The 25916-nt window shown below is 46.5% G+C and overlaps 3 protein-coding genes across 5 annotated transcripts in view; 1 reads left to right on the top strand and 2 right to left on the bottom strand.

The window, feature by feature from the left end:
- The window catches only part of DDAH2 (DDAH family member 2, ADMA-independent), a 44882-nt gene extending 38788 nt beyond the window's left edge, over nucleotides 1-6094 (top strand). For all 3 annotated transcript variants that reach the window (XM_083602384.1, XM_083602385.1, XM_083602386.1), the window contains exons 5-7: nucleotides 593-712; nucleotides 2786-2929; nucleotides 4600-6094. In XM_083602384.1, coding sequence (XP_083458510.1) covers nucleotides 593-712; nucleotides 2786-2929; nucleotides 4600-4716 — 381 coding nt within the window. In that variant the 3' untranslated portion in view covers nucleotides 4717-6094. The remainder of the gene's footprint in view (nucleotides 1-592; nucleotides 713-2785; nucleotides 2930-4599) is intronic.
- LOC310757070 (uncharacterized protein) overlaps nucleotides 1-25916 on the bottom strand; it is a 179530-nt gene that overhangs the window by 129412 nt on the left and 24202 nt on the right. The gene's annotated exons all lie outside the window — the stretch shown is intronic.
- On the bottom strand, nucleotides 7253-23079 carry LOC310757139 (TNF receptor-associated factor 1-like). Its single transcript, XM_083602340.1, has 8 exons — nucleotides 22994-23079; nucleotides 17161-17227; nucleotides 16170-16457; nucleotides 14360-14537; nucleotides 11969-12117; nucleotides 10075-10537; nucleotides 8992-9758; nucleotides 7253-8280 (listed from the first exon to the last, which is right to left on the bottom strand). Exons 1-6 carry the CDS (start codon nucleotides 22996-22998, stop codon nucleotides 10319-10321), a joined length of 906 nt encoding a protein of 301 aa, XP_083458466.1. The 5' UTR covers nucleotides 22999-23079; the 3' UTR covers nucleotides 7253-8280; nucleotides 8992-9758; nucleotides 10075-10318.

Genomic DNA, 25916 nt, shown 5'->3' with positions numbered 1-25916 from the left:
ACCCAGCCAGATGGGCGGGGTATAAATAAATTATAATTATTGTTGTTGTTGTTGTTGTTGTTGTTGTTGTTGTTGTTGTTGTTGTTATTATTATTATTTTATCATATTATATTATTATTATTACATAATAAAGCATCAAACATTACCAACGTCCCCATAAAGGGCTGCCTTCAGATGTCTCCTTAAAGTTGTATAGTAGTTCTATATAGTTGTATCTCCTTGACATCTGATGGGAGGGCCTTCCACAGAGCGGGTGCCACTATCGAGAAGGCCCTCTGCCTGGTTCCCTGTAACTTCGCTTCTCGCAGGGAGGGAACCGCCAGAAGGTCCTCAGCTCTGGACCTCAGTGTCCGGCAGAATGATGGGGGTGGAGACGCTCCTTCAGGTGTACAAGACTGAGGTCATTTAGGGCTTTACTTGCAGGGGAAAGATCACCTCATTGGTAGTTCCCTGTTAGAAACTTGTGTGGAGCCTCCCGTTGGTTTCTCACCCCTGCCCTTTTCAGACCTGCATGGGGAAAGAATGGGTGGAGCTCTTGGTTGCAACTGTGTGGCATGGACTTCCAGGAGTCTTACGGAATGTCTCTTTGCAGGATTTTGCGGTGTCGACTGTTCCTGTCTCGGGTACGTTGCACCTCCGCAGCTTCTGCAGCATGGCTGGCTCTGAAACGGTTGTCATTGGCAGCAGCGACGTGGCCAAGAAAGCCATGAAGGTAACGTCCACAACCTCCCAGGGGGCCTCTCCTGAGAAAGAGCCGCAAGGCAGGAGTGGAGAGTGCTGTTACCTCAGTTCCTCCTCCCCTTTGGGACATCTGATTGGCCACTGTGAGAATAGGATGCTGGATTAGGTGGGCTACTTGGGTCCACCTCCTCTCCACTCCCAAGAGCCAGTGTGATGCAGTGGTTAAGAGCGGTGGACTCGTAATCTGGTGAACTGGGTTTGATTCCCCACTCCTCCACATGCAGCTGCTGGGTGACCTTGGGCCAGTCACACTTCTTTGAAGTCTCTCAGCTTCACTCACCTCACAGAGTGTTTGTTGTGGAGGAGGAAGGGAAAGGAGAATGTTAGCCGCTTTGAGACTCCTTTGGGTAGTGATAAAGCGGGATATCAAATCCAAACTCTTCTTCTTCTTCTTCAAGAAAGCCTTTATCCCTTATGAATCCCTTATGAGAGTTGCTCCTTCACGCCCCCCAAATACCAGAAGCCGCACCCCACAGAAAGTTGAAGCAGGGCCTTCTGCGTAGCTGCCCCTGTTCTGTGGAGATGTGACTGGTGCCTGCTATCTGTGCTCTTCCTGAAACCACATTATTGAGATAACCAGCTCTTCTGGTTAGTAGAAGAGGTCTCTGCTCCCCCCCCACCATGATCTTTATTAGTGTTTTTTTTAAATTACATACTATACATACACATATTACATTACATTTTACATTTGTACTTGCTCCTGAGAGCTGACTTCCCTCTTTCCTTCTTCTGGCTTTTTTATATCTAAAAATTTTCACATTGTCTTTGTCTATTTTACATATTGTTGTTCTTCCATCCACAAAGTTTGTATACAAATAAATTTTTCTATATATACAAATATTCATTTACAAATATGGTTGATTATCTTAATTATATTTTACATTTTAGTTCACATGTCATTAATGTCTAAGATAGTTTCTTTTTATTTTCCCATTGTGAGATTTATTTCCCTTCTACTGGTTTCACTAGGGACACGGGTGGCGCTGTGGGTTAAACCACAGAGCGTAGGACTTGCCAATCAGAAGGTCGGCAGTTCGAATCCCCGCGACAGGGTGAGCTCCCGTTGCTCGGTCCCTGCTCCTGCCAACCTAGCAGTTCTAAAGCACGTCAAAGTGCAAGACGATAGATAGGTACCACTCCGGCGGGAAGGTAAACGGCGTTTCTGTGCGCTGCTCTGGTTCGCCAGAAGCGGCTTAGTCATGCTGGCCACATGACCCGGAAGCTGTGCGCCGGCTCCCTCGGCCAATAAAGCGAGATGAGCACCGCAACCCCAGAGTCGGCCACGACTGGACCTAATAGTCAGGGGTCCCTTTCCCTTTACTGGTTTCACTATTTCATCCTGTCTATATACGACATAAATTTATCCCATTCTTTTTGAAACGTTTCATTGCCCTGTTGTCGAATTTTCCCTGTTAGTTTGGCCATTTCTGCATATTCCATAACCTTATACTGCCACTCTTCTACTGTCGGCAATTGTTGCTGTTTCCACACCTGAGCCAGCAGTAACCTCGCCGCTGTTGTTGCGTATAAAAACAAATTCTGGTCCTTCTTATCAATACCCTCTCCCACCATTCCCAACAAGAATGCCTCTGGTTTTTTCAGAAACGTCTCTGCTTTCAGAAGAGGTCTCTGTTTTGGGTGTTTACCGTATTTTTTGCTCTATAAGACTCACTTTTTCCCTCCTAAAAAGTAAGGGGAAATGTGTGTGCGTCTTATGGAGCGAATGCAGGCTGTGCAGCTATCCCAGAAGCCAGAACAACAAGAGGGATCGCTGCTTTCACTGCGCAGCGATCCCTCTTGCTGTTCTGGCTTCTGAGATTCAGAATATTTTTTTTCTTGTTTTCCTCCTCCAAAAACTAGGTGCGTCTTGTGGTCTGGTGCGTCTTATAGAGCGAAAAATACGGTGTTCTGTGGTGTTTTTAGAACTTATCTTTCTTGGTTTTGATGTTGGTCAGTTGCCTTGGGGCTCATGTGAATGCCTACTCCCCAATCTCTATGTTAATGAGCTTCTCCCTTCTCTTCCCACTGCCCTCTTTTGTTGAAGACCATGGAACAATTGACCGACCACCACTATGAAACACTGACGGTGCCGGATGACCCGGCTGCAAATTGCGTCTATGCACGGCTTGGTCAGAAGAGCAGTGTGCTTCTGCATCGCAGTGTTGAGGAATATCCTAACAGCGTACAAGTAAGGGGAAAGAGTGCTTTACCTGGTGGGCGGGGTGGGGGGGAAAGGGTTGAGTTTATATCCCTGGACCAGGTGTGGAGGCTGCAAGGAGGAGGAGGAGGAAGAAGAAGAAGAGGAGGAGGATTGCATCTAGGAAGAATAATAATAATAATAATAATAATAATAATAATAATAATAATGTGCAACTTAGGGAAGCGGTTGGCGCCTTGGGTTAAACCACAGAGCCTAGGACTAGCTGATCAGAAGGTCGGTGGTTCGAATCCCCGCGACAGGGTGAGCTCCCGTTGCTTGGTCCCTGCTCCTGCCAACCTAGCAGTTCGAAAGCACCTCAAAGCGCAAGTAGATAAATAGGTACCGCTCTGGCGGGAAGGTAAACGGCATTTCCGTGTGCTGCTCTGGTTCGCCAGAAGTGGTTTAGTCATGCTGGCCACAAGACCTGGTAGCTGTACGCCAGCTCCCTCGGCCAATAAAGCGAGATGAGCGCTGCAACCCCAGAGTCGGCCACGACTGGACCTAATGGTCAGGGGTCCCTTTACCTTTAATATGCCACTTACTTGCCAAAATGGCATCTAAGTAGCTTGCAAGGTTAAAATCCATACCTACTTAAAATACTCAACAAAGCAATTCCATCTCAAAGTATTAAAAGCGTAAACCCTAGCTAGTTAAAAAAATGCATAACAATTAAAGCAATACAGTTGTACTTTGGAAGTCGAACGAAATCCATTCCGGAAGTCCGTTCAACTTCCAAAACATTTGGAAACCAAGGCGTGGCTTCTGATTGGTTTCCAGTTGCGCAGGCACGCCGGAAACAATAGCAGAAGCCGCGCCAGACGTTCATCTTCCAAAAAAAAAGACCATTCAAAAACCAGAACACTCACTTCTGGTTTTCGATCGTTTGGGAGCTGGAACGTTCAACTCCCAAGGCATTTGGGAGGCGAGGTACGACTGCACGCACCATATTTTTTGCTCAATAAGACGCACCTGACCCTAAGACACACCTAGTTTTTAGAGGAGGAAAAGAAGAAAAAAAATATTCTGAACAAAACAGTGGATGTATGATTTTTGTGGTTCATGCTGTGGCCACAGACATGATATGTGATTTGACGGTGAGTTTGGGGTAGCCCAATGCAAAAATCCCGAGGATCCATGTGCTTTTACCTCTTTTAACGCCTCCTTTATCGCCTCCTTTATCGCTAGTGTCCCTTATCTCCCTCCCGACCGCTTGCCGATCAGCTGCTCAACGGCTTCATTTCAACACCCCCTTTCCTCTTTTTTTAAAAAAGAAAAAAGCACAATCTGCTTTTCGCCCCTGGGCAATTCGGCTCCAGGGACCACACATTCGCTCCATAAGACGCACAGACTTCCCCCCTTACATTTTAGGAGGAAAAAAGTGCGTCTTACGGAGCGAAAAATACAGTATGTCAATTCATTTTGGGGCAGAATTTGAGACGCCGTAATGGCCAGCTCAGAGGCTGCCACAAAAGAATGGTGGCTCCTGCGTTGACCTTTGAGCATGGCCTTTTGCAAGCTTTGCAGCCATTCTGTGTGCTCTGTCTCCCCGCGCAAAACCGCCTGCCTTTTCACGAGCTTCAGGTGTGGCTTGGCCACTGCAGGGACGGAGATTGCTTTGGGAAGAGGTCTAACCGGTTTCTCTCTGCCTCCTCTCACAGCCCTTCCAGAAGCTTCCGGACTACACCCTCATCCCTGCGGCTTGCACTGAGGTGGCCAAACTTGGTGGGACTCTCAGTTCCTGCTCTCTTCTCATCAACAAGAAGCTGGAGATCTAGTGCCTATCGAACCCCACAATAAAACGTAGGTTCTTGCATTCCCTCGAGAGGAACCCCATCTCTTGGTTCCTTTGTGCAGGCACCCCGCTTTCTCTCCCCTTAACTTCCTTGTGAGGCAAGGACAGCTCCAAACACGCTAATTTGACCGGCCTTAAATCTCGCAGTTTCTCTCTTTTATTTACATTGGATCTTCGCTTCCACGGAGCCACACGAGTCTCTCTTTATCTCCTGTCTTCTACAGTGTACGCTTTACGAATACATTTTTTTTTACCCCAGAGTAGATAGGTGCTCAACTTTGCTCCAAGTGCTGAAGAAAAAGCCATCGGCAGGAAACTTGAAGTTCTAGCTCTTCAATCAACGACCGCTTTTTTTTAGTGAGGTTCCCTCAAGTTTTTTAGCCCGTTATGGACCGTTAAAGAGCAGCACTGCTCTCCCTTCATCGCTGAGGGGGACGTGTTATGAAACCGGGTGCTGAGAAACATTGGTGGGCAGCCATCTTGGAAGGTGCTTAAGGGATGTGTCCATTGTGAGGACTAGACCCAAGATGGTGGCCATTTCTCTTTCATAGCCACCATGTTGGAAGAACTGTTGAGCCAGGAGACATGGGCGGGTGGGACATAAGTAGCTTTCAACGTGTTTGAGGTGATCCAAGTGCTACAGAACCAGGCAACTCCATTACGATGGATGGTTGTGGGACTAGGGGGTCTCCTGTTCAGTTTTGAATCTCAACACCTGATGATTCGTGTCAGATGTAGGAAGGTGTCCCTAGAGCCACTCCACTTGCCCTGCCATGAGACTCAATAACTAGAATGAGAATGTTGTTGGACTACATCTCCCATCATGCTTGACCATTGGCCATGCTGGCAGGGGCTGATGGGAGTTGGAGTCCAACAAGTTCCACAGGTTCAACCATCCCTGATCTGGAATGACCTCTGACGACTTTCCTTCTGTGACTGCTTGGCCTGCCACATCCATCTCTTATGGTGCTGCAGTTTGGGGACTGGGAGTTCAGAATCAGACCCCCCCACGCTCCCCAAACTCAAAACAATGGCTTCCCCCACTGCCACCCTCAACAGATAACCTCTCTGCATATCCGCAAGGCCGGCGCAGCCACAGAGGAGCAGCTAGATTAAGACAGCGGGTTGGCGAGGGTCTCTGCTCCCTTCCAAGCGGCGCTGTTGTATGTGTTTTGTGTAACGTAGTTAGGGGGCAGGAGTGGGGTGGGGGTCATAGGAATGTTCTTGAAATCTGTAGAGGGAGCGCCCTCTGTTGGGGGGAGTTAGGCGTATTGACGGATGTAGGACTTTAGATTCACTCACTGCCTCTTTAACCCCTTGTGGAATCAATTTAAACAATAATAAAAAAAAGATTGAACCAAGTCACCGTCTTGATGAGTCTTTTTTGCTTTTGCTGCGGGGCGGGTGGGGAAGCTAGGTTCCTGAGCGTAAGGCATGTGGACTAAGCCCCTTCAACACGGGGAGGTCCTGCCTTAATGCAATTAATGCAATGTCTTTAACGGCTCAGGAACGCAATACCTCAAGGGCTGCCTCTTTCCATATGAACCTGTCGGGTCCCTGAGATCACCCTCTGAGGCCCTTCTTCATGTGCCCCCACCTCGAGAGGTGCGGAGGGTGGCAACATGAGAACAGGACCTTCTCTGCAGTGGCTTCCCGTCTGTGGAATGCTCTCCCCAGGGAAGTTCGCCTGGCGCCTTCATTATACACCTTTAGCCACCAGGCAAAAACGTTCTTTTTAAACCAGGCCTTTGGTTGACCTGACCAATACGCTTATAAAATGTGGCTCTTTTTGGGAGTGTGTTATCGGGTTATTGCTCTGCAGAACAGCATTCCTGTTGAGATACAACAGGTGCCCAACTTTTGGAAACACCCAAAGGCAGTTCTGTTGTGACAGACTTTCCAAGTCAGATAACTGGGTCTTTACCACAAGTGTCCATGTTGCATGGTTTCAGCTGTGTGTGTATATTGCTATTTTTATAGGAAAAAGAGGTGCCGGGATTCACCATGAACGACTCCCTTGTTCTCTTATAATGCCAATGGCGACCACCTGAGAGGTGCCGGAATTGAGTTCTGGCTGGGAAAAAAGCCCTGCTGTTTCTGCGTTGTACATCTTCAATGTACAGTGGTACCTCGGGTTACAGATGCTTCAGGTTACAGACTCTGCTAACCCAGAAATAGTACCTCGGGTTAAGAACTTTGCTTCAGGATGAGAACAGAAATCGCGCCATGGCAGCTGGAGGCCCCATTAGCTAAAGTGGTGCTTCAGGTTAAGAACAGTTTCAGGTTAAGAATGGACCTCCGGAACGAATTAAGTTCTTAACCTGAGGAACCACTGTACATCGGCTTGATATGGCTGTTGGAAGGAAAAAGATCAATAACAGTAATGAAAAACAGTAATTTCAGTTCCTCTTTTCAAAGATTCCTGCCCGAAATGGTGTATTTCTGTGGTAGCAATCTTGAGTGAGGCCTCGGCAAGTGAAAGGAGTTGGGGCCTGTTCTTTTTTTTAAAAAAAAAATCATTTTTATTAAATTTTCCACTTTAACAATCCAATCAAATCACATTAAATATTCCAGATTATACATATACATATCAAACAATCCGAATATTCTGCCAGATTATAAATTTCTTAATAGGACTTCCCATGCTTCAAGTCTGGAGGGTTCTGATCATCTCATACTTCTACTGCTTTTCATAGTCACTTTTGATGGTTCCTCTAATTCTTTCTGTTGTTAACCTTCCTTCTTTCACAGTCTCTGAGTTGTTCCCACAAGCAAGTTAAAACAAGCAATGATGCGTTTCTGTGTGGGTTTTATGTCTATGATTCCCCTCTATTGTAGTGATCAGATGGGATCACTATGAGGAATTATAAAATATGCATCAAGCCATTGTGTCCACGATGAAAGCATTGCATTGACTGGGTTTGATTCATTGACAACAATTTCTGATCAAATCCCACAAGCTTCTCCATCTCTGCCATTTGATTTCTCTACGCCTGACAGGCATGTATAAGCATTCTAAACACAGACTGGTGTCACAGGCATCCTGGGTCATAAAGATAGTAGGTAGCTTCTTTGATGTACCTATTGTTAGTTTTGTTAATCTTAGGGCCAGGAAGAGAGTTCACAAAGAGATGGTAAATACTGCCATCCCGCCTCTCCTGTTTACTCCTGTTTATGACCTTCAGGGTTTCCTAAAAGCATTCCTCCTTGCTTCCTATTTTATTTACTCTGGACTACTATGCATGCTCAAATTAGCTCTTTGTAGTTTTAACTTTTAACTTCGTCCCCACGTGGGTGGTTTTTTAAATGCTCAGAGGAAATCTGATTGGTTCTTACGAACACTGTGTAAAAAGTTCTTTTGTGAATAAAATGAGGGTTGGAGAGAATTATTATTATTATACGCACTCCTCCCAGAGTCTTGCTGGTCAAGCCTCGTGTGTATTTTATTAATCAGAGTCCAATTCTTCCTTGCTTTGGGAACGCTACACTCTATAAGTTCGCAGCATCTCCTCGCACGCTGGTGTTTCTGCCGAATCAATCCAAAGGTCTTTTCACGGCTCGAAGCCGTGTAGCAGGAACCCCCCCCCCATCATTCAGTTTGTACAAACTTCACACACACTCACACTCACACACTACATACGCTACACTTCTGTTATAAATTCATAGAAAATCAACCATACATCGGATTTGCACTGTTCCACTTTTATTTTACTCCATGAAGGAAGGACTACAAAATGGGGAAGGTTTGATACAGGCCAGCCATAATCCCTTCACCATCCCAGCACATCCACAGGAGCCCTGCCCAGTTGCTATCCCAACCCTGATGGTCCTAGACAGAAGACAATCAAGATCACAAAGAACTTCCATATGGGAGTGGATTCAGCATGGACTGGAACAAAGGACAATGATCAGATCTTCCCTCAGGGGGCAGGAAACTGCGACTACCTTTTGTCTTCTGAAAATGACTCATGGGGAGGAGGAGAAGGGAATCAGCCAGGTGACAGGACACTCAGGTTACCACCACAACTCCTCCCTCAAACCCTCCTTTCTGTAATGTATGCATGATGTTTCTGGGGGTGGGCTTGACCTACAGGATGGGAATTTCAAAAGTTTTTATATGGTCTTGCACACCATTTTTGTGGGTCTTTCCTCTCACCTGCAAGTGAGGGGAGCACCCTGTCGCGACAGTCTTTCTTCAATAAAGACCAAGCCTACAGGCTGCTGATTTGCTTCAATTTACCCTGGTTGGTGTCTTTACTTTTTGTCCAAGGGAGCCCATCAGATCTTCACTCAGTTCTGATGAAATCAAGTCTAAGCGTTGGGGCCTGTTCTTAGCGCAACCGTGACTGTAGCACATCATTTACAGTCGTTGCGATCATTATTATGATCATTATCCCATTGCCTGTCACGCAAATGTGTTCCAGAGCAATTACGAATTTAGTAAGATGCAAATAACGGCGAAATGCATCAAGGCCACTTGGAAAAACGAAAACAAAAAAACCTACAAATGCTCACCCATCGATACGTATAAAAAGCACAAATCCTACCCACCGTAGTACAAGGGAAATAGACCTCATATCTCAATACTTTAATGGCCAAAAGTTCTGGGTGCCTACAAACAAGACTGTTGGTGCTACGCTGCGCTTCCAAGGAGACCATCGTGTATTGAGGTCTTTTCAGGTAACTTGACAACCTCCCTGACCTTGCAGTCCTAAGAAGGCAAGGGAGAAGAAAACAACAACATTGAAGGCCTATCAGACCACCGGCAGGGCACAACACTAGCTTGGTGGGTCGCTGGTTTCAGGTACAGCAGGCGGAAAACCAACAGGTGCAGTCTTGGCATGGTGCCACAGGGAGGGGGAAAGCTTTACCTGTTGAGATACTAGAATTAAGGCAGAAGCTCTTTTTTTTTTTTTAAGTTCACACCTTTCATCCGTGCCGTAACAGCCTGGATTTTACACGAAAGCGCTACACAGCTCTTGGAATAAATTACTAAGTTTATAGAACCTGCCATGTTTTGTGGCACTGTACTATACGAAATCGGCCCTGAGTGCTCACTGGAAGGACAGATCGTGAAGCTGAGACTCCAATACTTTGGCCACCTCATGAGAAGAGAAGACTGCCTGGAAAAGACCCTGATGTTGGGAAAGATGGAGGGCACAAGGAGAAGGGGACGACAGAGGATGAGATGGTTGGACAGTGTTCTCGAAGCTACCAGCATGAGTCTGACCAAACTGCGGGAGGCAGTGGAAGACAGGGGTGCCTGGCGTGCTCTGGTCCAGGGGGTCACGAAGAGTCAGACAAGACTAAACAACAACAACAACAACAATGTTCTGGGTGCTGAATTTACTTTCTTCTTCGGATAGCACGGAGCGCTCGCTGCCCTGTCTTGCTAGCGTTTTGGGGGGACAAGGGAAGCTTCCAAAGGTTTCCTTTTTTTCCTTTCCCGGTCGCACCCCATTTGAGAAGAGACTGTGGAGAATGCAGCAAAGGGTCCCTTTGGGCAGAGTTCCCTTTGGAAACTTCCCACCTCGGCCTCTCGGAGCAGCAGCCATACGGTAGGAAGGGTGAAAGTTGCTCGAAGTCTAAGCCTTTGTGTCTATCACAGCTTGAATGGCTAATGTGTCGTTATGGATATAGGTAGCCCCCGGGGCGTGGAGCAAGTTCAAGGGGCAAAACTCGGGCAGGCCACTGGCCACGTTGGCTTCGCTCATGGGGCGCTGGAAGGAAGACGAGGTCTCCAAGGGGCGGAAGGAGGTGGAGATGTGGCGCTTGTTGACTTGATCTAGGAGAGTGAAGGTGACCTGGGGGGGGGGGGGAAGAGGGCAAAAGAAGGGATGTCTCTCAATTGCAAATTTCAATCCATTGTAACCATCACAGCTTCTGAGTGGTCTTTCATACGTCATTGGCAGTGTTAGATATATATGAGCTCGTTGCCAAATGGAACCTTAAATCACAACGGCATGTCTAGGCACCGTCCTCCATGGAGTTGTTTATTATTATTATTATTATCATTTTTATACCGCTTTATATTTTAAAGGGGGGGGAATCTTAAAGCGGTTTGCAAAAACATTGAAACATCAAGCTTCTAGCTTCAGCGAAAATATTTCAGATCCTGCTCTAAAAACGCAGCAACATTAGAAAAGAAGCAATGATTTGATGTGCTATAAACATGCAACACCAGTTGGCGGCAGAGAGCAGGAAATTTTTAATACGCTTTTTTCCATAAGGTTTTTGTTTTGTTTTGTTTTTTGTTTTGTTATAGCAATCTAATTCCCAACTTATTCATAGTGGTCGTCACCCCCTGCCCCGCCTGTGTGTAGATCCACCTTTGGTGACATTTTGCTTTCCCCGTATTTATTTACCGACTTAATTTATATAGCTGCCCCGTAGCAGAAGAACTCGGAAAAGCCAGTGAGGTGTAGTGGTTAGAGTGTCGGACTAGGACTTGGGAGATCAGGGTTCAAATCCCCACTCGGTCGGGAAGCTCACTTAACCTACCTCGCAGGATTTTTGTAGAGATTAACTGAGATGGGGAATGAACCATGTATTACTTGAAGAGAGAAAGTGAAAAATGAACGCAGTAAATAAGATCTTCTGCTTACCTGCTTAAAAAAAATGGAGGCCAGCCCAAATGGAAATGTCGGTCGCCAGCCTGGCTTCCCGAGATCTCCACATGGTCATAGCACCAGTCGCAAAACACACCGGTTGTTGGACTCCAACTCCCCTCAGCTCCAGTCAGGGATGATGGGAACTGGAGTCTAGCAATGCCTGGAAGTTTACAGGCTGCACACCACTGCCTTATGGTTCTTATTCGACTCTCCTATACCCCCAGCAGGACCGTGTCCCAGAGGGACGCGGGTGGCGCTGTGGGTTAAACCACAGAGCCTAGGACCTGCCGATCAAAAGGTCGGCGGTTTGAATCCCCGCGACAGGGTGAGCTCCCGTTGCTCGGTCCCTGCTCCTGCCAACCTAGCAGTTCAAAAGCACATCAAAGTGCAAGTAGATAAATAGGTACCGCTCCAGCTGGAAGGTAAACGGCGTTTCCGTGCGCAGCTCTGGCTCGCCAGAAGCGGCTTAGTCATGCTGGCCACATGACCCGGAAGCTGTACGCCGGCTCCCTCGGCCAATAAAGCGAGATGAACGCTGCAACCCCAGAGTCAGCCACGACTGGACCTAATGGTCAGGGGTCCCTTTACTTTACCTTTATACCCCCAGCACAAAAGCCCCCATACCTTGTGCCGGAAAGGCCACTTGAGATGGAAGTCATGTTCTCCTCTCATCAGAACGAGGAAAAGCGAGAGGTGGGTGCCTGCTCCTGCCCCGTCTCCGTTCAGGAACAGCTTGAGACAGAGCTTGTAACCGTAGCGGCTGGTGTAAAACACTTGGGGGCAAAAGGGAAGGAAACAGGTGGCGTCAGAAAGTTGGGTCTGTCATTGAAAGTCTACTCAATATTGATCCAGAGCAAATTCCAATGTGTATACAGTGGTACCTTGGGTTACATACGCTTCAGGTTACAGACTCTGCTAACCCAGAAATAGTGCTTCAGGTTAAGAACTTTGCTTCAGGATAAGAACAGAAATTGTGCTCCGGCGGCGCACCAGCAGGAGGCCCCATGAGCTAAAGTGGTGCTTCAGGTTAAGAACAGTTTCAGGTTAAGAACGGATCTCCGGAACCAATTAAGTACTTAACCCGAGGTACCACTATAGTTGGCAGAGTAAAAACTGAAACACGTTGCAGGATTCCCCCAAAATACAGTGGTACCTCTGTATGCGAACGGGATCCGTTCTGGAGCCCCGTTCACATCCTGAAGCGAACACAACCCGCATCTGTGTGTCTGTGTGGGTCGCAATTCACCGCTTCTGCGCATGCGCGTGACATCATTTTGAGCGTCTGCGCATGCGTGAGCAGCGAAACCCGGAAGTAACGCGTTCCATTACTTCCGGGTTGCTGCGGGACACAACCCGTAAACGCTCAACCTGAAGCAACTTCAACCCAAGGTAGGACTGTAGACCTGAGGCAATTAAATTTCATCCAGCAGAGCTTTACTGAAGGCAAATGAGCATAATGGTCACAAATCCGAAACATTCAGGATTGGCACTGCCCATAAGAAGAAGAAGAAGAAGAGTTTGGATTTGATATCTCACCTTTCACTCCCTTTAAGGAGTCTCAAAGCGGCTAATATTCTCCTTTCCCTTCCTCCCCCACAACAAACAGTCTGTGAGGTGAGTGGGGCTGAGAGACTTCAGAGAAGTGTGACTGGCCCAAGGTCACGCAGCAGCTGCATGTGGAGGAGCGGAGACGCGAACCCGGTTCCCCAGATTACGAGTCCACCGCTCTTAACCACTGGTGTTGCATGTTTATAGCACTATATGAAGTGGAATACACATATATGTGCTGCAATAGTTAAGGCCAAAGTGACAGCCCACCATATTAAATCCTATTTTTTTTCTCCAGTAGGAAACAGATTTATTCCAGCTGTATTGCAAGTGTTTGGCATGAAACTTTGTGCCCAACTTCTATACGGCACACCAGTGTGGATTTCAGGTGACCTCAAGAGGTTGGATAAATTTCACGCATCCCTTCTGAGGTCATTATTAGGACTTGCAAACTCTGTAAAGTATGAAACAATATGTTGTGAGCTGGGAATATTGCCTTTATCAGTAAGAGCATGGCTGAGGACCTTGAAATATTGGATCTTCCTCCATTATAGAGCCCTATCCCCTAATTCTCTACTTTACGATCTTTTAAGTGATAGTGCAATTCACAATCTATCATTGACTTGCAGGAGAAAATTGGATTCGATAGGGCTCACTCTAACTGATTTTGAAATTTCTGATCCCAAAGATACATGGGAAATTACCAGGAAGACACTTACAGAAAAAAGTGTCCTCGCCATGCTTGAGGTTGCAAAGCACAGCACCTGCTCTCCTACCTACTTAAATCTCCCTTTGTGTAGAGATTTCCAAAAGGGATACATGACAAATCTGAAGAAACATGAATCATGTAGGCTGTTTATGTTGGCCAGATTTAACATGTTTCCCTCGGTGGTAGTGAGAGGAAGATACTTAGCTATCCCAGAATCAGAGCGTCTCTGCAAATGCGGAAAACAGGAACTCGATACTCTGGAGCATGTGTTCTTTTCCTGTGATTTTGGCAGTTATGGCAGAAGACCATTGTTTGAGGCCCTAAAATTTAATAGACAGATTTTTACACAACCAACTGTTCAGGACCTGCTGGCGGACAGCGATGATCAAATTACTGTTATAGTGGCTGAATTTTTGAGTGCTGTCCATGAAGAAAGAATGGGCCATGATAGAGAGACTTAGTGGTTCTTAAGGGTAGGTGATGTTGCTGTGTTGTATTATATTATCTATGTACATCTATTTATTTTTTGGAGTTAAAAATAGGACTGGGATAAATTGTGTTCGCTGAGCCCGTATTTTATACAGTCTGTATATGATGTATGTTTGATAATGTGTGGTGTGCTATGCCTAATAAAGGATTTTGAATGAAAACCACTACACCACAGTTTAAGAGCTGGCTCCTCTTCACAGGGAACGTTCTTACAAAACCAGAACCCCCCTTTGTGTTTCTTTCCTCTTTGCGCTTTCAGGTCAACTCACTGGGGGAGTACAGGGCAGGCCTGTTTCCTGTTTGCACCTCCTGCAGTCTGAGTCCCATCTCGGGGACTTTCCAAAAGAAACACCCGTCGTACGTGGTTTGCTCCAAGATTTGGAGGCGGGATGCTAAGTTGCTGATCATCACATCCTTCAGGGTCAAGAGGGAGTCTTGTTGTTGCACCTGGAAGGAAATGAACGGAGTGTTGTGAGGAACCTGCCGTCCATTTGAGTGTGAGGTGAACAGAACATAAAGCAAAAATGTTCATAGGGACATGAGAGGAGCTGCCTCAGATCATCTCAGTATTGTCTACACCAGGGTTTCCCAAACTTGGGTCTCCAGCTGTTTATGGACTACAACTCCCATCATCCCTAGCTAGCAGGACCAGTGGTCAGGGATGATGGGAACTGCAGTCCAAAAACAGCTGACTGGCAGCAGTTCTCCAGCCCTAACTAGATTTGGTGGGCAAAATTTGTGCTCTGTCACTGAGCCCAAGGCTCTTCCTCAAAGTCTTTTGCATCGAATTATTCATACCTTCAGTAACAGAGGAATGGTGGAAACTGCCTAACGCAGTCATATCATTGTTTCATCTGGACCAGTGTTTTGCAAAATAATAATAATAATAATAATAATAATAATAATAATAATAATAATAAATTAATAATGGCCCTGCGCTGCTCTATAAAGTTCTGGAAACGGGATGTTTAAACAGCAGCATAGAAGTGTTTGCAAAAGGACTTCAAAGCACAGTGTCACCTGGTACCACTAAGGTGCCAGGTGATTGACAGGTGGGCAGCCCCACCCACCTGTCAAATTTGACCCTCCAGGCATGGGAAGATAAGGCTCCTCAGCCTGCTGATGTAGCGGAGCTGCTTTGAGTGTTCCAGTAGTGCCCTTATAAATGCTAAGGAATGAACCCTACACAAATCTGGAATGGAGTCCCTACGGTGGTTGAATATGTGCCTTGAACGCCTCCTGGCAACTCCTGCAGCCAAGCTGGGGCCAAAAATCTTGCTTTTCTTTCTTTTGGACCCCATCAGCGAGGCTGAGACTTGTCACCTGGTCAGTCCAGGACCTCTGTATGCACTGCCCAGGCTTGCGTTCCGAAAAGGTCATTTTGCTAACGCAGCTGTTTGCCTTCACCCCCGGAGACGCACTCCATTGTCTCCTAAGACAGATGGATGCCGACAAATGCTAAATAACAGTGGATGTACCATGCTATATTAGAAGCAAAAAAACTTGTTTTGATGAATTGGAAGAGCCTCAAAAAGATTCCATTGAGCACACGGATTGGTAACATGGACAGATTAGCTACATACGAACGAATTGCATGTCGGCGCAAATTAAGACTGGATAAATATGAAGAAATCCGGAAGGAATATTTAAGCGATAAGGCGGATAGTGGTGGGAAGTGGGGGGGGGAGAGGGGGGGGAAATATTGTTAAAAAGGTGTAGTCATATGTATATCAATGTATTCAAATCTGAAATGTCAAATTGTGTTATTAGCATTATGGTGGTTTTTGTTGTATGTGTCTTTTGCGGTTGTTGTTTGTATTGAAAAAATGATTAAATAAATTTAAAACAAAACAAAAAAAAAGCTAAATAGCATTGCAGAAGGTCTGTCGTGGGGACAGGTGCATCCTTCCAGATATGGCCATATTCCAGTTTGCACCAGCATAGCCAGTGGTCAGGGAACAGGGGAGTCATAGCCCAAGAAAATCTGCAGGCCCATAGGCTCCCTGTTCCTACTCCAGTGTTTCCTGAGAGTGGATCCTAGTCTTTCCAAGCTGTGGTCTGCATGAGGCTGTCTCCTACCTTCTCCTCCAGGTAAAGGATCCTGGCCATGGCTTCTCCGAGGGCATTTGCAGGGGCCTCCTCTCTCCTGCCCAGCTCCCGACTCAAAACCGAGACGATGTTCTCCAAGGTCTTCTGCCGTGTTTCCAGCTCTCCCAGTTTCTGCTTGCACGGAAGGTCGGACTTTAGCCTCTCCCACAACTTGTCCAGACCCGATAACTGCTGTAAAGCCCCGAGCAGGTGAGAGTGCTGGGACGCCATAGTTCCACCTACTTGTTCGTCGGGAGCCTGCTGATATCGAAGGCTAACCTGCAGGAGAGCATCGCCCATTGTCATTTTGTTGTTGTTTTTTTAAAGTATTTTTATTAAGCAATTTCAGCATAACAAAATATCAATCCACATAATCAATCACATTATTTCCCCACCCCCAAGGACTTCTCTCAGCCCCCCTCTCTGATTTCTTTGCACATATTGTTCTCTGCATATTATAAAATTGTACATATCCTTGCCTTATCTGTCCTGTGTTCAACTAATAAATTTGTGGGTGTTTATTCAAAACCTGCCAAGGAGTCCAAATCATTTTGTTGTCTTTTTAAGTAATTTGTAAAAAGTTCCCATTCTTCCTTGAAGTCACTGTTGTCCTTTTCACACAGTTTATATGTCAATTTGACCAATTCTGCATAACTCATCAATTTTTTTTGCCACTGTTCTTTCGTTGGGATTTCCTCATTCTTCCATCCTTGTGTTAACAAGACTCTTGCCGCTGTTGTAAATAAGTTCTTTATTTTCTTGGGCTGGTCACACTTCTCTGAAGTCTCTCAGCCTCACTCACCTCACAGAGTGTTTGTTGTGGGGGAGGAAGGGAAAGGAGAATGTTAGCCGCTTTGAGACTCCTTCGGGTAGTGATAAAGCGGGATATCAAATCAAAACTCCTTCTCTTCTTCTACCTACCTACCTACCTACCTACCTACCTACCTACCTACCTACCATCTATCATCTCCTTAAGACCCACCATGTCAAAATGGGTGAGGAGCTCAATTCCTTTCTCCTTCAGGCATTCAGGTGAGGACATTTCACAGCTGAAAGGCAAGAAAGTAAAGAAAAGAAAGGAAAGGTCAAGACCACTCCTGCCAACTCAGGCCTACATAGTCCAATATCCTGCTTCTCACAGTGGCCAACCTGATACTTTGAGCAAGACAGGAAGAAAATGCCCATCTCTTATAGTCTGACAGTATGATGCCTCCGAGGCTCCACTTAGCTCTTGTGTCCATTGTCCAGGCCCGGCCTGCATCAGCAACTGGTGCGGTGGCGGCAGGGACAGCCCAAGACATTTTGTCACCTGAGGTGAACCAAAAAATGGCGTCCCACCTCTCTGCCAGGGAAGAAGGGGACAACCTCCCCTTCCCTCAATGGAGTTAGACTCCAGCCTTTTTTCTGGCTCGAAACTTGCCAGACCTGTAGTATGTTCCCATCAATATCATGGGTCACCACCTCTCTACTACCCGTGTTGCCAGTTGGTATCCTTCCAGGGCTCTTGGAAATTACTTCCATTGTTATGTTTGTTTCAGAACTGGTTCGAGGTTTCCTTCTCAGATATAGACTGGGGCTTTGCCTTATTGTTCCTACTTTGCCTTTCTCTTTACTGCCCCTTGAGCTGGATATGCTTAAGCCCTAGAAGTCTTCCAAGCTAAACCCCTGGCACAGCTACTATACGGGGCTCAGATTTGGACTGGTAACCACCTTAGCACTTTGGAAGCTTTTCAATCAAAATCTCTAAGGCAGATTTTTTCCTGTACCGCCATGCGTCCCAAACGCATCATTGAGACTGGAGGCAAGTCTCCCTTCAGCAGAAGTATGGACTTGGCAAAGAACTCTTAACTTCTGGCTCCGCCTAAACTCAAATCCCCCCCGGTTTACTATCCCTAGTACTTCAAGACTCCCATAAAAGTGCCTGGCTTAAAACCGTCTATCAAAAACTCTTGTGTCCTATCCCCACAACACCTACTCACCATGGGCCCTACTAAAGCAAACAGTCTAACCGGTCAACGTCTAAAAGTTCTGAGCATCAGAACAACCTGGCCACTATAAGGAAATTCTGCCCTTGGTATGTTCATTTTCCACCTCTCCGTTCTGATTCTCTGGCCCCATATGTACACAAACTTATTGTCCCAAAATACAGACGTGTTTTTACACTTGCAAGACTGGATGTTTTGCCATCTGCGGTACTTGAGGGTCGTTTCCAAAAGATCCCACCTGAGAAACGTCTTTGCCCCTGTGGAGATGGTAGCACCGAAACAGCGGCACACGTCCTCCTGTCTTGTACTCTCTACAAAGACCTGAGGAACCAGATCATCACCCCACTCGTACTAACCATCCCAGGGCGCTCAACCACTGCCACAATGTCCTTTTCTCCTATCAGATAAAAATGAGCCGATAACAGCAAAGGTTGCTAGGTTTGTAGCTGGGGCAATCAGAATAAGGGCCACTAACTGACGGCTGATTCAGGACTTTACATTGTGCTCTTATATCAAATTTCCTTTTCTGCGCACACGGTAATGTTTTACTGTTGCTATGGCCATTGGCTAATGCGAATAAAGTTTTATCTATCTATCAATGGAGTTAGACTGCCGGCCGCGTTGCCAGATTCCTTGCCGTTCAGCCACTGCCAGAGGTTTTTAACTGTCACAAGCGCAGTATATGGTAGATCCTCTGCAAACGATTACAGCCATTTTGCATCCCCTCCCTGGCTCCGGCTATTGTGCCTGGGAGCCCTGCTTTGGGTTCCCCCTTGTTTTTAGTTACTCAGGCTGCAGTTCAAACATTCTGGGTTTCCCCCAACATTCCTGCCAGTCATGCGAGGAGATCACAGTTTCTCCCCCCAGATGCAGCCGACGTTTATTCCACTCAGCTTTGTCACCAGATGACATCAAGTGTCAGGGATTTTTTTTTCTGCTGTTAGGGGGGAGAGAGCCCCAGGGGAACCCCACTTCTGAGATGTGCAGGGGAGGGGAAGCAGCGGGTGGCTGGCTGGCTGGAGGCAGCGGCAAAATGTAATTCCCCAGCTTTCAGGAAGAAGGAAAGACCTCATGTAAGCTGAGAATGGCACAGGCATTTTCCAGAGTGGGAAGGGGGAGAGTCGCTCGGACCACGTTTACGACCATAAATTTAAAGCGCTGTGATGCCACTTTATTATTATTATTATTATTATTATTATTATTATTATTTATTTATTTATTTCGTATACCATCCTATACCCGTAGGTCAAAGTTACAATATACGAAGCACAAAATACACAAACAAAATAACAAAAGCACAAAATGCATAATCAGAATAATAAAAGCACAAAATACAAGGTGAGTCTTTTAAAAGAAGTCCCGTGGAACATGTGTACTGTGTATCCATGGGGCCTCTTTTAATAATCAGAATAATCCAAGCACAATCAAAATAATCCAAACAATTAACCTACAGTGGTACCTCGGGTTAAGAACTTAATCCGTTCTGGAGGTCCGTAATTCGTTCTGGAGGTCCGTTCTTAACCTGAAACTGTTCTTAACCTGAGGTACCACTTTAGCTAATGGGGTCTTCTGCTGCTGCAGCGTGATTTCTGTTCTCATCCTGAGGTAAAGTTCTTAACCCGAGGTACTATTTCTGGGTTAGCGGAGTCTGCAACCTGAAGCGTCTGTAACCCGACGTACCACTGTATACACACACTAATAAACAATACACTCCCCAACAAAAGCCCCTAAACAATACTCCAGCCTACAAATACAAAAATCCAGCTCACATATAATGTTTAACAATTGAAAACAACCCCGCTCTCCAAATAAAACAGCACCCACCCAAGTTAAAAAACCCATCGAACAGCTCTGCTCCCCCCCCCCCCCGAATTCTGGGAGCTGTCGTTTGTTAAAGGTGCTTTGAATTAGGAGATCTCTATTCCTCTCCCATTCCCAGAGCTTCCCGTGAAGAGGAATTGAATGTTAAACCACTCTGAGAATACCCAGCCCTACGTGTTGTGAAAATGCTGGGGTTGAAACTTGCCCCCCTCCCACACTTAGTTCAACTCCTAGCTTCGCCCCAGACTGAAGTTTCCAGCTGCAGTCTTGTCACACGAGGATTCGAACAATCGACGGCGTTCCTTTGAGCATGTGCGAAGTATTTTCTCTTTGCCACCGTGTAGCTACTGGGAGTTCTTTAAGCGCCGGGCAAAAACTTTCTTTCTTTACCCAGGCTTTGGCCCTTCATCCAAAAGATTTTAAAGTGTTTTTGGCCTCTTGTTGGTGGGGCAGGTCTCATCAATTGCAATCCGTCCCAAATTTAGTTTTTGAGAAGGAGGAGGGAGGGGCAGAGCTGATCCTGCGGCCGTGCTCCCACCGAAAAGCTGTACAGTGGTACCTCAGGTTACAGACGCTTCAGGTTACAGACTCCACTAACCCAGAAATAGTACCTTGGGTTAAGAACTTTACCTCAGGATGAGAACAGAAATCGCACAGCGGCAGCGGGTGGCCCCATTAGCTAAAGTGGTACCTCAGGTTAAGAACAGTTTCAGGTTAAGAACGGACCTCCTGAACGAATTAAGTCCTTAATGCTGTACTGTTTTTAACATTTGATTGGGAGCCACCCAGAGTAATAATAAATAAATTATTATTATTATTATTATTATTATTATTATTATCATTATCATTATCATTATCATTATCATTATCATTACTACTACTGGTAGATCATCTCCTTTGCATGCAGGTTCTATTCTTGAAATCTGCCACAGGCAGCTCAGTTGGCTGGAGCATGGTGCTGATAAGGCCAAAGTTGCAGGTTTGATCCTCATAGGGGAAAGTCGTACTTTTATTATATTTTTTATTCTGTTTTTAATACTCTGTTGGGAGCCTCCCAGAGCGGCTAGGGAAACCCAGCCAGATGGGCAGGGTATAAATAAATTATTATTATTATTATTATTATTATTATTATTATTATTATTACAGTGGTACCTCGGGTTACATACGCTTCAGGTTACATACGCTTCAGGTTACAGACTCCGCTAACCCAGAAATATTACCTCGGGTTAAGAGCTTTGCTTCAGGATGAGAACAGAAATCGCGTGGTGGCAGCAAGAGGCCCCATTAGCTAAAGTGGTGCTTCAGGTTAAGAACAGTTTCAGGTTAAGAACGGACCTCCGGAACGAATTAAGTACTTAACCCGAGGTACCACTGTATTCCTGCCTTGCAGGGGGTTGGACTAGATGATCCTCAGGGTTGCTTCCAGCTCTACAATTCTGCGATCCTATGTCCCAGTAGGGCTGGGAGAAACTGCTGCTCAAAACCCCAGAGAACCACTAATGCAGCAGAAAATACTGAGTTGATGGACCAGTTGCCCAGGCTTCCCTAAGACACAGGCAGCTAAAAACTCCTGCCTTCCCCACCCCCCTTTCCATCAAGAACATAAGAACACTGGATCAGGCCAAAGACCCCTTTGCTCCAGCATCCTTCTTCTCACAGTGGCCAACCAGATAAAATAAGAGAAGCATAGAATTGCTGGGTTTGAAGGGACCCCAGGGGTCATCTAGTGACCAGGATATTATAGCAAACTTTTTCAGCTGGGGGCCGGTCCACTGGCCCTCAGACCTTGTGGGGGGCCGGACTATATTTTGGAAAAAATCTATGAATGAATTCCTATGCCCCACAAATAACTCGGTGATGCATTTTAAATAAAAGGACACATTCTACTCATGTAAAAACATCCTGTACCATCCATGGGCCGGATTTAGAAGGCAATTAGGCCGGATCCGGCCCCCAGGCCTTAGTTTGCCTACCCATGATCTAGTCCAACCCCCTGCAGTGCAGAAATCTTTTTCCTAACACGGGGCTCAAACCCACAACCCAGAGATTAAGAGCCTCTTGTTCTACCGGCTGAGCTATCTGGGGAAACCCGCAAGCAGGATTCAAGCAGAAAGCCTTCTCCCTCGCCATGGTTTCCAGCAGAAGCCTGACTCCCACCGAGCATGAAGACAGAGCATTGGCCATTGTGGCTATTAGCCACGGATAGACGTATCCTCCATGAATTCACCCAGTCTTCTTTTAAAGCCATCCAAATTGGCGGCCATTGCTGCTTCTTGTGGCGGTGAGTTCCGTAGTTCCGACTATGTGACCCATGAAAAAGCGCTTTCTTTTATCTGCCCCGAATCTTCGAACCTTCAGCCTCATTGGATGTTTACGAGGCCTAGCGTCGGGAGAGAGGGAGGGGGGAAAAACTCTCTATGCTTACACAATGCTAGAAACCTCTACAGTGGTTCTCAACCTGTGGGTCCCCAGATGTTGTTGGACTACAACTCCCATCATCCCTGAGCCTTGCTAGCTAGGTGTGATGGGAGTTGTAGTTCTTTTTTTAAAAAAATTAAAATTTCTAATTCACAGATAATTCCTTTTCCCATCATCACCACCCACCACCCCTCACCCCACCTTTGCGTTAGACTTCCAATCTACTCCACTGCAATTTCTTTCCACTTCTATTACTTTCTTTCACACACCTTTAACGTAATTTCATGCTTCTTTTTCTGTTACACATTGTTATCCGTCTTATTTAGTATTTCAGTATTTAAAACGGAACTTGTTTATTCTAATAGGAGTTCTGAGTTCCGGAAGGTGTTTAAAGGATACTTGCAAAACCATATTGAAAAATCGGGAGTTGTAGCCCAACAACATCTGGGGACCCACAGGTTGAGAAAGGCTGTTAGCATGTCACCTGCCGCTTGCCTTTTCTGAAAAGTCACTCCTGCTGAAATCCATCCACCCTCCAGCCCTGAAAACGATGTTGTATGTTGCCTTCCCCTCCTGCCACCAACCATGTACCTCATTGTCTTCCTGGGTCCTGCAGATGCCCGTCATGTGCCTCTCTCTTTCTGAAGCTTTCTGGCTTCCCATCTGAAAGCAGGACGAAGTTTTCCCCCTCCCTTGGATGTACCCAAGCAGAGTGGGCAGGGAAAGCTGATTGGTTGGCCGCGGAGGCTGTCACAGCTGATGGGTGGGGGAATCCCAAAGCCAGGGAGGAAGTCCAAGGTAAGTCATCGTGCCAAATCAAAATCAGAACTGAAAACAGAGAGCGCTTTCGATTTAACTTGCTCAGCCAGCTTCAGAAGGGTGGTAAGTAACTCATTGGGGGAAAGCCACACGTGTTGCATGCCGAATTGCAGAATCACAGAGTTGGAAGGGACCCCGCGAGGTCATCCATTCTAACCCCCTGCAACTAACACATCCATGACAGATGGCTGTTAGGTAGGGCTGAGAATGTCGCCTGCCTGAAGCTCTGGAGAGGTGCTGCCAATCAGTGCAGACAACACTAAGATAGATGGACCAGTGCTGTGGCTCAGTATAAGGATTGTGTGGCAAGATTTCGCCTTTCTACCCTGGTTTATTTATTTACCCTGAAATAATGATGTTATAAGAAATAATAATAATAATAATAATAATAATAATAATAATAATAATAATAATAATAATATATTTACACCCCGCCCATCTGGCTGGGTTTCCCCAGCCACTCTGGGTGGCTTTCAACAGAATATTAAAATACAATAGTCTATTAAACATTAAAAGCTTCCCTAAACAGGGCTGCCTCCAGATGTCTTCTAAAAGTCAGGTAGTTGTTTTTCTCTTTGACATCTGGTGGGAGGGCGTTCCACAGGGCAGGTGCCACTACCGAGAAGGCCCTCTGCCTGGTTCCCTGTAACCTAACTTCTTGCAGGGAGGGAACCGCCAGAAGGCCCTCGGCGCTGGACCTCAGTGTCCAGGCAGAACGATGGGGGTGGAGACGCTCCTTCAGATATACTGGACCAAGGCCATTTAGGGCTTTAAAGGTCAGCACCAACACTTTGAACTGTGCTCGGAAACATACTGGGAGCCAGTGTAGGTCTTTCAAGACCGGTTTATGTGGTCTTGGTGGTCGCTCCCGGTCACCAGTCTAGCTGCCGCATTCTGGATTAGTTGTAGTTTCCGGGTCACCTTCAAAGATAGCCCCATGTAGAGCGCATTGCAGTAGTCCAAGCGAGAGATAACCAGAGCATGCCCCAGTCTGGTGAGACAGTTCGCGGGCAGGTAGGGTATCAGCCTGCGTACCAGATGGAGCTGGTAGACAGCTGCCCTGGACACAGAACTGACCTGTGCCTCCATGGACAACTGTGAGTCCAGAATGACTCCCAGGCTGCACACCTGGTCCTTCAGGGGCACAGTTACCCCATTCAGGACCAGGGAGTCCTCCACACCAGCCCACCTCCTGTCCCCCCCAAAACTGCTCCTTTTCCCAAGAGCACGTATAGAGTCCTTATGTAAGTTCTCTATTGGTTGGAGAAAATAACAGAGGCTAACCAGAGAATATTGAGAAGCAAAGCAGCTAGTAAGCCTGATCTTTATTAAAGCTGTTGCAACAGGGTCTCAACCCTCTGCCCCACGCAGGAGGGAGGAGGAACCCAGAACATTGGTGTGCAAGCTCTTATACAGACTTTTGAAATTGCCCACCCTGTAGCCCAAGACCACACCCTGCAACAGCATACATACATCACAGAAGGAGGCGGTCAATAGCAGAGGAGGCGGTCTACAGCAGAAATTCTGTCTGCCAGATACCTTATAATGGTCACTGATTGCACTTTCTGGGCAGTCTGGCCATTCTTTTGTGATGGTAAATACTCAGTTCCTGAATCTCTTCCGCATATTGATAGTGTGCTCAGCTTAACAGATACTTGCCAGACTGTATTAGAAAAGGGAGGTGTAAGCCCTCAGTTGGCAACCTTAAGTTTACTCACCCCCTCACCTGCCTGGGCCAGCTGTGAACAGGGTAAAATATAAATATCTCCAGGATCGAGAAGGAGGAAGGTGGGGAAAGTCCCTCAGGTCAGAAAAGCAGAAGCAAGAAGTGAGAAAAGGAAGCTTCGGTGGTAAATTTCAGGTGATCTCTCGTCCCCCATCTGTTGCCACATTTGCTGTCATCATCGTATGACCTACTTGTCGACCAGAGGGACTCCCCGCCTCAGGACAACTGCAAATTTCCAGGCCCTGCTGAAACGCACATGCCTACGTTCTGTGTTGAGCTGGGGGACGGGGAGGAAACTTTCAACCACATGGAAAGAAAATCTAAAAGGGAGTCAAGAAACCCCCATTGTGGTCATAAATTGTGGTCAGCGATGAGTTACTTGTGGGCGGAAGGTGAACTTCTAGAGGAGATGCTGTAACCAGACAGCCTGAGCCCCTGATTCCTAAGCATCTAATAACAGCAACAAGAAGGGAGATTTTCCTCCCTCGAAAGCAGTGCCTCTTAACATGTTTTGGGTCATGGACTCCTTTGAGAATCTGGTGAAAGCTATGGACACACACACACACCGCATACAGATACTGTGATAAGAATTTTAAAGTCTTGTTGTTGTTGTTTAGTCATTTATTCGTGTCCGACTCTTCGTGACCCCATGGACCAGAGCATGGCAGGCACTCCTGTCTTCCACTGCCTCCCGCAGTTTGGTCAAACTCATGCTGGTAGCTTCGAGAACACTGTCCAGCCATCTCGTCCTCTGTCGTCCCCTTCTCCTTGTGCCCTCCATCTTTCCCTACATCAGGGTCTTTTCCAGGGAGTCTTCTCTTCTCATGAGGTAGCCAAAGTACTGGAGCCTCAGCTTCAGGATCTGTCCTTCCATTGAGCACTCAGGGCTGATTTCCTTCAGAATGGAGATGTTTGATCTTGCAGTCCATGGGACTCTCAAGAGTCTCCTCCAGCACCATAATTCAATGT

This window comes from Podarcis filfolensis (assembly GCF_964270895.1).
Source record: "Podarcis filfolensis genome assembly, chromosome: 2".
Classification (NCBI taxonomy): domain Eukaryota; kingdom Metazoa; phylum Chordata; class Lepidosauria; order Squamata; family Lacertidae; genus Podarcis; species Podarcis filfolensis.
The sequence above is the reverse complement of the archived record's forward strand: the minus strand, read 5'-3'. Positions and strand labels throughout refer to the sequence as shown.